The sequence below is a fragment of the Mus caroli genome, chromosome 1 (assembly GCF_900094665.2).
Source record: "Mus caroli chromosome 1, CAROLI_EIJ_v1.1, whole genome shotgun sequence".
NCBI lineage: Eukaryota > Metazoa > Chordata > Mammalia > Rodentia > Muridae > Mus > Mus caroli.
In genome coordinates this window covers 144,570,057-144,581,450 of record NC_034570.1, presented here as the reverse complement: position 1 = coordinate 144,581,450, position 11,394 = coordinate 144,570,057, and the positions used below count along the sequence as shown (strand labels likewise).

Genomic DNA, 11,394 nt, shown 5'->3' with positions numbered 1-11,394 from the left:
AGAGAGAGAGAGAGAGAGAGAGAGAGAGAGAGAGAGAGAGAGAGAGAGAGAATGGATATAAGGGAGAGAGGTGGCTTTGAAACCTCAAAGCCCACATCCAATGACATATCCCTTCAACAAGACCCATCTAAACCTACCCAAACAGTGCCACCAATTGAAGATCAAGTATTCAAACACCTGGGTCTATGGAGGATGTCACCTTTATTTATTTATTTTTTAAGATTGTATTTTAATTACACCATTTCTCCCTTTCCTCTCGTCAAACTCTTCCACATACCTCTGCCCGCCCTCCTTCCAATTCACGACTTCTGTTTTTACTAATTGTTATTGCATATGTGTGTTTGTATATCACATATATTCCTAAATATAACCTGTTCGGTCCACAATGTTACTTGCATGTATATTTTCAGGGCTGACCATTTGGCACTGGACAACCATGGTGTGCTCAGGGATGTCTGCCTCTCTCATTCCCAGCATCACTCTGATGCCCGTAGTTCTCTGTGTGGGCTGAAGCATCATGAACTTTTCCCTGTCCAGTTTGGCATGACCCCTGTTGTCTTTATGCAGCTCACATTTAGGCAGTCATGTTGGTGAGGTTTTATAAATATGATGTCTAATGTTACAAGTAGATACATTCTCCCAGAAAAGTCTCTGATCCTCTGGCTCTTACCATCTTTCCCACCCCTCTTCCACAATGTTCCCTGAGCCTTGCACATGGGAGTGTTTAGTAGATGTATCAACTGGGATGGGACTCATGGAGGATATTCTAATCCAAATTACCACATTTTTCTTTACAGGTTTTTGGTCAAACACCATTTTATAATGTTGAGAAATCACAATGGAGCTTGTGGCCAGAAGTACCTTATGACTTGGTAAGATTCTTAAACAGCAAAGGGCTCGGGGAAGAAGAAAAGATGAGGGGAATTTTTCTGAAGAATTTAGAGACAGAGAGGAAGAAGATGACTGGAGGGTAGTCATGGAAGAAAGTGTAAGAAAGGGTAGAAGGGGTCCACAGTTTTACCCACCCCCAGGCAAGCAATTGCTGCTGAATTCTTCCTTTATAATCAGGTGAGCAGTTAGGAAACTTCTCGACTCTGTTATAGTTGTTGGGTAGTAGATGCTTGGACCACTCTGCTGAGAAGTCTCAAATCACACACCTAAGCAAGAAAGAATCTAAGAATTGGTTGGCAATAAGCTGGGGCCAATGCTAAGATCAGATCTGCACTACAGCTGCAGACTGAAGCTAGATGCCTCTCTTCTCAAAGCGTGACTTCCTCTTACCTTTGACCCCTTATTTCTTTTCCTTTTCCTTATAAATTCTTCTTTTCTTTGTTCCTTTTCCATTACATAGACATTAGATCTGCCGGTGGCTTTCTGTGCTATGCTAGCGGTATGAGTTACTGGAGCGATCCCACTGACCCTAGTTCCCAGCAAGAGTTTGTTTCTCTCTGAGTTTTAGAGACCTAAGAGAAGCCATCTTGTTGAAATAAATAATTAAATAAATCTTAACAGTGGGCAGTTTCAGGTTTCACTACCTGCCTTAATGGTTTACATTCTGGAATGAAAGACACACACACATACCCACCCCAGATTTATATATAAAAGATATTACTACAGCATCATACTTCAATTATTAAATTTGGCTTTTCTACTATAGCTCAAGCTTCACTTTTTCCCCCCCTCTGGTGGATTATCTCTCAGGATCTCCCCTTCCTCTAAATGGCGGTATGTGTATGTTTTTTTTCTCTATGGATTTGTCGTAGTTGAAAGAGGAACTTGCTATGTAACTCAGGCTGGGCTAGAACTCGTAATTCTCCTGCTAGGTGCTGACATTTGCAGTGTGCAGCGTTTCACTCGGCTTCCTTGTGTGGTTTTTACATGTACAGTTGACATGGGCTGGGGTCTTAGGAGAAATTATTTTGAAAAAGAAGCAAGTTAGTAGAGTTGGACCTGATGTCATCAAGCCAGAGTTCTGCTCCTGCTGCTGCCTCTTCCTCTTCTTTCTTTTCTTCTTCTCTTCATCTTTTTTCCTCCTTCTCTTCTTCTTGGTAAAACAAACAAACAAAACAGCTGTTTTCTTAAACAAATTCACTTCAAAATAAGGAAAACTTTCTGAGGACACATTGGTTATTTAGTTTAGTTGGTGGTGGTAGTGTGCGTGTGTGTGTTCCATTTCAAACTGAACAACTTTCGTCTTTGAGGACGTCTTTCAGCTCAAGTCTCCACTCTCCGTAGGGCACAACTTTTAATCAGTACACTTCTTCATCCAGCCAGATATGCAAATAGAGCCCACTTTGATGTCCCTTCCTGGGCTGCATTTCTTAAGGGTTCAGTTCCATCCTAAGGGTTCAGTTCCATTTATCTTTCTGTTATTTTGTGTGAACTCTAGATTGCCAAGTACAAAGGATTATTGACTTGGTTGGAAAAATACCGGTTACCGTTCTTCTGCAAAACAAACTTGTGCTTCTACTACATTCTCAGCCAGGAGCTCGTCAGTTTCCTTAAGTCCCCGGAAGGAGGTGAGCACAGATGTGAGAGTACGTGGAGAACGATGGGAAGCCATACTGTGTAATGACTCAATGCTGATCCGTTTTATGGTATGATACAGATACAGCCCGACAGCTGTTGTAATAAGAGGTGACATCACTGGCCTCCGTAGGAATCCGCCTTCATGTGCATATACCCACACACAGATACATGCACAGACACAATCGAAAATTATAAAAATTTATTTTAAAAAAATAATCCTTTTAGGGAAGAAAGTAAAAACTGGAGGATAGAGGGACAGGTTGGGAAATGTCACCTTCAGGTATGGCACAACTTTTACCATTATGGACTCAACAGCCTTGGCTACTTGCTCTAGACCTGCACAACACTGACCCTGTCAATAATCAATTATGGATGGAAGAAGGGCTTGTGAACTTGCTTGCTACTAAACTATTAAATATTTCAAGGTTATGCGAACAGGGGAGATTGTCTTTATTTGTGTGCCCACTGCTAAATTCACCAGGCTTCAATGGATAGCTCTAAATTTGTGGTTACAGAGATGGCCCTGGTTCGACTCAGGGGCTTACAAGACAACAAGTAGAAACTCAAGAAAGAGATCTACAGAGAAGGGAGGGGCAGGCAGGGGTGAGAGGGAAGTAAAAGCAGATGGAGGTGAGCGTGATCAGTGTGCAGCCTATCCGTGTATGAAGTTGTCAAAACGTAACTTTAATTGATAATAATGATAATCCTTTCAGATGCACATGATTGAAAGTGAATAGATGGAGCCTTTCTAGTGCCGCCATGTTTATGACATGATCCTGAGTATTGAGAGAGGCTCCAGGCAGCTAGCTTTTTACTGTTTCTTGGATACTGATCCCAGGAGCAGTTGTGAGGACAACTCTGGACCTGGAAGCAGAAATGGCGTCTGTGACCTTCAAGATGTGATGATGAGCTGAATGTTACCCTGGAGAAATGAACTTTCCTGGAGAACTCTCAAAAGCAGGCCCACTGGGATGTGATACAGGAAGTCTTTAGAATCCTGGATGTTATTGAAAAAAAATTACAGGAAAACCAGAATACCAAAGGTGACTGCAATAATTCAAGAGAAATTAAGACATCAAATGGAGAAGAGATTGTGAGCACAATATAGTCAATGGGGAGGAAAAATTCATGTGTGTTATAGACCCTCTCATGAATATAAAAAAGAAAAAACTCCTTAGAGAGTAAAACCATGGACAAGGAAGGCACACAGAGATGTGCTCAGTGTGCACTTGTTCCTAAGGGCTCACATCACAGTTGAGAGTAGACACAAACCATATGAGTGTCCTGAACATGAAGAGGAGCTAGCCATGTAAGGAGTGTGGAAATGTCCTCTGTTCTCCCCAGAAATTCCTGAAGCATGTGAAGAGACATACTGGAGAAAAATAAAAGACAAACTAGATGCAAACAATGTGGAAACCCCTTCAAGATACAGAGTTGTGTTCAAAGTCATCAAAGGAATCATGCTAGGGAGAAACCTCCTGTGCATGAGCCATGTAACACACAACAGAGTAGGAACATACACAGACATACTCACACACATACACACACACACACACACATATATATATATATATATATATATATATATATATATATATATACACATACATATTATATATGTGTGTATATAACATACACACTCGCACATATACATACACACATATATGTATGTATATATATTATATGTGTGTGTATAGCATATACACATGTGTGTGTGTGTGTGTGTGTGTATTGTCTTTGCCTGTGCAGGATCACTTTTCACTTTTCAGTCCTATAAGAAGTCGCAGTGAAAAAAAAAAAAACTTTACCTATGTAAGAAATGTGAGAAAGCCTTCACTAATCCTTTTCCCCTTTGGTCCTTTGAAAAGACTCATTGGAGAGAAATCCTGTGAGTGTGCACAATGTGAGGAAGCAGTTTCACTTGTTCCATTTCCTTCTGACACCAAGAAAAAGGCCATAGCAAAGAGAAAACCTATGAATACAAGCGATGTGGCAAAGCCTTCCCTGATTCCTATTTACTTCACTGCTATCAAAACATCCACAATAGAGGAAGCCCCTGCATTTGTAAGCAATGTGGCAAAGCCTTTGACAAGCACACTCAATCTTCTATCCATACCTGTGGTGGTTTGAATGAGATTAGCCTCCATAGGCCCAGGTATTCCCATGCTTGATCCCCAGTTGAACAGTTTGGAAGGATCAGGAGGTGTGGAGTGGATGTGGCCTTGGAGGAGCTGTGTCACTGAGTGTAAGCCCACAACAGGCTCTTGACTACTGCTCCAGTGCATGCTTTGTGCCACCAATGCTTCCCTTCGTGACAATGGTTATTAAACTGTAAGCAAGCTCCCAATTAAATACTTTCTTTTATAAGAGTTGTCTTGGGTCATGGTGTCTTCTCACAGCAATAGAACAGTGACTAGGACAGTGCCACAGAAGGATTCACACTGAATTCAAATACCCCATGTGTGTAAGCATTATGGTAACAAATCACAGTTCCTTTGGATACCATGGAAAGATTCATAGAGGAGAGAGCCTTCATTTATCACAGTTCCCTTAGATGCCACAAAAAGATTCACAATGGTGAAAAGCCTTATATATAAACAATGTAGGAAAACATTCATCGTTTCCAACTTTCTGCAGTGCCATAGTGACTTAGTGTTGGGAAACTCTGAGTGTTAAGTAATGTGGGAAAGTCTTCACTATCACTGTTCCTCTTCAAGTTCATGAAAGGTTTCATAGTGGAGAAAAACCTTAGGGTGGAAGACATGTGGGAAAGCCTCTGTTCTTTGGGTGAACTGTGAACGCATGAATACAGTGTATCGGAAATAAACCATATGGATGTAAATAGTATGTGAAAGCCTTCTCTTCTCCTGGTTCCCTTTGAAAATACGTAAAAAGACATAACGGAGGGAATGCCTAAATATACAATGTAAGTTGGACCCGTGATCACAACATATTTATAGCAAGCGTGATGATGCATAATGAAGGAAACTCATTAGTAGAGCATCTAGTCAACTCAGTTCTGAGACAAATAGGAAAGAGGACACTATGGTAAGAGATTGAGATGTAGCAGTCTATAGGCTCACATATACGTATATACATACATAAGCTCATATATACACACCGAGTCAGAACTGTGTCAATGTGAGAAGGAAGCATGTCCGTGGTTCTAACTTCATAGATGTGGAGAAAATCCTTCTGTAGTGGAATAGCATCAACATAAGCAATACAGAGAACATATTATGCAAAATATGTTTTTGTGTAGAATCTAAAAATAATATATCTTGCAATAAATGTTATAACAACTATTAATATGTTATCCACTTATTTGTAAGGTACATCTCTGGACTATGCAGTCTGATTTCATCCTTGAAAATAAATATTGAGGTCAGGCAGTTCCACAAGTGGAATTGAAATGTCAAACACGCTGAGAGACTTTATTTTATGCAGCTTATAAGTACTTGTGGTTAAAGGGTATTTGATTGGGTCTTGTGATAGGCACTTACCATATATATACATATTCTTTGTCGCTATAGATCAAATGATATTATAGTTAGCTTTATCATTTTCTACTATTGGATCATAGTCTCTTCATAGCATATACTTATAGATAACATATATATATGTATGTGTGTATATATATTATAGATATAGATATAGTCATACTTAAGATTTTGCTAACTCCAGGCGTGGTGGCGCATGCCTTTAATCCAGCACTTGGGAGGCAGAGGCAGGCAGATTTCTGAGTTTGAAGCCAGCCTGGTCTACAGAGTGAGTTCCAGGACAGGCAGGGCTACACAGAGAAACCCTGTCTCGAAAAAAAAAAAAAAGAGTTTGCTAACAGTTTCATATACTGTATGAATTCACATATTCTCTTAGTTGAGATTTCTATTGCTGCAATGAAACACCATGACCAAAATGCAAGTTAGGGAGGCAAGGGTTTATTCAGCTTACACTTCCACATTGCTGTTCATCACTCAGGGAAGTCAAGACAGGAAGTCATACAGGGCAGGAACCTGGAGGCAGGAGTTGATGCAGAGACCATGGATGGGTGCTGCTTCATGGCTTGTTCCCCATGGGTTGCTCAGCCTGCTTTTTCAAGACCACCAGCCTAGGGAAGGCACAACCCACAATATGCTGGACCCTTCTCCATTGATCATTAATTGAGGTAATGCCTTAGAGCTAGCTGGATCTCATGGAGACATCTCAACTGAGGCTCCTTCCTCCAGCTTGTGTTAGGTTGACACAAAACCAGTCAGTTCACATATGTTCACACATTACATCAAGTTTACAAGATTTTTAGAGAAAGAAAAGTGAATGTATAGAAAAATACTACATACAAATAGTAACTAAAAGAGAGTGGGAGTGGCTACAATAAATTCCTACAAAAGAGAATTTAAATAAAAAAGAAGAGACACACAAAGACATTCTATATCAACACAAACAAAGGCCAAAATATCAAGAAGGTATAATAACTACAAATTTTTACTTTTCTCTTGGAGACCATCCAAATATTTGAAGCAAAAATCTACAGAAGCAGAACATCTAAGCCCATACCACCCCAAATGCACCTGATCTCAGAGGCTATGAAACACTCAAGGAAGTAGTCTTGGTCCTTCCTAAACTTTTCCAAGTATTTAACAACAGGATTACTGCAAAATTCATTCTATGAGGAGAGCATTACCCGATACCGAAGGCAGACAAAGCTGCAGAACTCACACAATATGTATTTATTGATAAGTGGATATTAGCCCAAAACTTAGGATACCCAAGATATAAGATACAATTTGATAAACGCATGAAACTCAAGAAGAATGAAGACCAAAGTGTGGACACTGTGCACCTTCTTAGAATTGGGAACAAAACACCCAGGGAAGGAGTTACAGAGACAAAGTTCGTAGCTGTGATGAAAGGATGGACCATTTAGAGACTGCTGTATCCAGGGATCCGTCCCATAATCAGCTTCTAAACGCTGACACCATTGCATACACTAGCAAACAAGCAGTGAAAGGACCCAAATATAGCTGTCTCTTGTGAGACGATGCCGGGGCCTAGCAAACACAGGAGTGGATGTTCACAGTCAGCTATTGGATGTATCACAGGGCTCCCAATGGAGAAGCTAGAGAAAGTACCCAAGGAGCTAAAGGGATCTGCAACCCTATTGTTGGAACAACATAATGTACTAACCAGAACCCTGGAGCTCTTGTCTCTAGCTGCATATGTATCGAAAGATGGCCTAGTCGGCCATCAATGGAAAGAGAGGCCCATTGGACTTGCAAACTTTATATGCCCCAATATAGGGGAATGCCAGGGCCAAAAGAATGGGAATGGGTGGGTAGGGAAGTGGGGGGCGCTATGGGGGACTTTTGGGATAGTATTGGAAATGTAATTGAGGAAAATATGTAATAAAAATATTTAAAAAAATGCCCAATGACCTTTATCAATATTGACACAAAAATCTGCAATAAGATATTAGCCACCTAAATTTAGCAGCGTAGTAGAAGGATTATGCACTGTGAGCAAAGAGAAATTAATCATAGAAGGCAAGGATGGTTCAATAGCAGCATGAAAGATTCCTCACTCCTATCATTCCTATTCAGCATAGAAGTCTTTACCAGAGCAATTAAGAAAATAAAGAATATTTTTATTATTTATTTATTATTAAAGAAGAGAAAAAAACAACAAAAAAATTGTAGTAGTAGTTTGAATGAAAAAGACCCCCCATAAGCACATAGGGAGTGGCACTATTAGAAGGTGTGGCCTTGTTGGAGGAAGTGCATTTCATTGATTTTCTGCTTCATGCCTATCAGAGGTAGAACTCTCAGCTCCTTGTCCAGCACCATGTCTGCATCCACCATGATGACAATGGACTGAACCTCTGAACCTGTAAGCCAGCCCCAATTAAATGTTAGCCTTTATAAGAGAGTCCATGGTTCATGGTGTCTCTTCACAGCAATAAAACCCTAAGGCAATTTTGGTTTTAGAAAAATAGAAGACAGTAAAAGCCTCGAAGATATGGGCACAGGGGGAAAATTCCTGAACAGAACAGCAATGGCTTGTGCTGTAAGATCAAGAATCGACAAATGGGACCTCATAAAATTCCAAAGCTTCTGTAAGGCAAAAGATACTGTCAATAAGACAAAAAGGCCACCAAACAGATTGGGAAAGAATTTTTACCAATCCTAAATCTGATAGGGGACTAATATCCGGTATATACAAAGAGCTCAAGAAGCTGGACACCAGAAATTCAAATAACCCCATTAAAAATGGGGTACAGAGCTAAACAAAGAATTCTCAACTGAGGAATACTGAAGGGCTGAGAAGCACCTGAAAAACTGTTCAACATCCTTAATCATCAGGGAAATGCAAATCAAAACAACCCTGAGATTCCATCTCACACCAGTCAGAATGGCTAAGATTAAAAATTCAAGTGACAGCAGATGCTGGAGAGGATGTGGAGAAAGAGGAACACTACTCCATTGCTGGTGGGATTGCCAGCTTGTACGACCACTCTGGAAATCAGTCTGGTGGTTCCTCAGAAAACTGGACATAGTACTACCGAAAGATCCAGCAATACCTCTCCTGGGAATATACCCAGAAGGTGTTCCAACTGATAATAAGGACACATGCTCCACTATGTTGATAGTAGAAAGCAAAAGCTAAAATTATCACTGGTCACATGATATGATATCTTATATAAGGCAAAAGTACCCTAATGTTACACAAAATTCCCTGTTAGAACAAAGAAATGAATTCTGTAAAGTACTAGGATGTAAAGCCACAAAACATAAGTTGCATTTATATCCACTCACCATGAAAAATGAAAAAGGTGACAAAAGCAATCACATTATAAGAATATTAAAAATAATAAATGTTAAACATTTAGGAATTAACCTTTTTTGATAAATTCATTTTTATTAGATATTTTCTTCATTTACATTTCAAATGCTATCCCAAAAGTCCCCCATACCCTCCCGCCCCACTCCCCTACCCACCCACTCCAACTTCTTGGCCCTGGCGTTCCCCTGTACTGAGGCATATAAAGTTTGCAAGATCAATGGGCCTCTCTTCCCAATGATGGCGGACTAGGTCATCTTCTGATACATATGCAGCTAGAGACACGAGCTCCGGGGGGTACTAGTTAGTTCATATGGTTGTTCCACCTATAGGGTTGTAGACCCCTTTAGCTCCTTGGGTACTTTCTCTAGCTCCTCCATTGGGGGCTCTGTGTTCCATCCAATAGCTGACTGTGAGCATTAGGAATTAACTTAGCCAAAGAGGTGGAGCACTTGCACAATTAGAATTAGAAAACATTAAAGAAACAAATTAAGACATAAATAAGTAGAAACACCTCCCATGTTCATAGTCTGGAAAACAGTATTGCTAAGACATCAGTACTCCTTAAAAAACACAGATTCCTGACATTCCAGTCACAGAAATAGGGGAGTCAGTCCTAAAAATCATATGGTATCTCAATGGATCCTCAATAGCTATAGCAATTTTGAAATTGGAGGGAAAACATGGAGGTCTCACATATCCTAAATTTAAAAACTTAGTACAATGCTATAGCAATCAAAGCAGCACAGCACTGGCATAATGACAAATCTTAGGACATTTGAAAAACAATATAAAGCCCAGAGATAAATTGCAAGCACACAGTCAAATGCCTTTGAGAAGAGTGCCATGATTATCCTGTGTGGTGAAAGAACGCTCTCCCAGTAGGCAATGCTGAATGCTAGGAGAATGACTTAGTCGGTAAGATGTTTGCTTGCCTTACAAGTGGGAGGGCCTGAGTTTCATCACAGAAACCACGGAAACCAGCTGAGCACAGTGGCACGTGCTTGCAATCCTAGCACGCTGGGGAGGTGAAGGCAAGCAGATCTCTAGAGGACTCTGCTCAGTCAGTCTGTCCTACTAGGCAAGTCCCAGTCCAGCAGTAGATCCTGTCTCAAAAAGGAAAGGTAGATGACACCTGATGAGTGGCATTGAAGGTTGTCCTCTGGCCTTCACATGCACACACACACACACACACACACACACAGGGTTTACTACTGTAAAGAGACATCATGATGAAAGCAGCTCTTATAAAGGACAACATTTAACTGGGGCTGGCTTACACAGTTCAGTATCATCATAGGAAGCATGGCAGCATCCAGGCAGGCATGGTGCTGGAGAAGCTGAGAGTTCTTTTGTCTTCACCCAAAGGAGCAGACTATTTCCTGGCAGCTAGGAGGACAGTCTCAAAACCCAACCCCACAGTGACACACTTCCTCCAACAAGGCCACAACTCCCTGGGGCAAGCGTATTCAAACCACCACAGGGAGCAAATAAGAGGCTGGAACAAGTGAAAGTCTTCATGCATAAGAAGGAAGCTGGACCTCTATACAGCATGGTAGATAAGAACTAACAAAAAAAAAACAAAAATCAAAGACCTAAATATGATATCTAAAACTATAAAACCAGGTGTTGGTGATTTCTTGGCTATGGCAGCAGTGGCAGAGTTAACAACAGAAAATTTGACTTCACTTAAAAAAATCTTAAAATTTAAACTTCAAAAGACATTATCAACAGAGAAATAAAGGAACAACATATACCAGAAGAAAATATTTGAAAGCTGTATTGTTTGATAGAGGATTAAGATCCATAATATATAATATATGCTACCACATGAAGAAAAGATCATGCTATATGAAATAAGTAATTAGAAAAGAAAAAATGGATCTTGGCTCTGGGACTCCGCCGAACTTAGTCTGCACAGGTGAGAGTGAGGACCACAGAGGCAGACAGCTTCTGGGACAGGCAGGAGCCACAGAGACGCTGAGGCAGCACCCTTTTGGGGCCACAGACATCCGGCACCCTCCCAGCCGG

General features: G+C 40.6%; 1 protein-coding gene across 1 annotated transcript in view; it reads left to right on the top strand.

Annotated features, from left to right (window-relative positions):
• Rgsl1 (regulator of G protein signaling like 1) overlaps positions 1-11,394 on the top strand; it is a 70,240-nt gene that overhangs the window by 3,535 nt on the left and 55,311 nt on the right. Inside the window, exons 3-4 of the mRNA XM_029475678.1 lie at positions 798-872; positions 2,390-2,519. Of these exons, the coding sequence (XP_029331538.1) occupies positions 798-872; positions 2,390-2,519 (205 nt within the window). The remainder of the gene's footprint in view (positions 1-797; positions 873-2,389; positions 2,520-11,394) is intronic.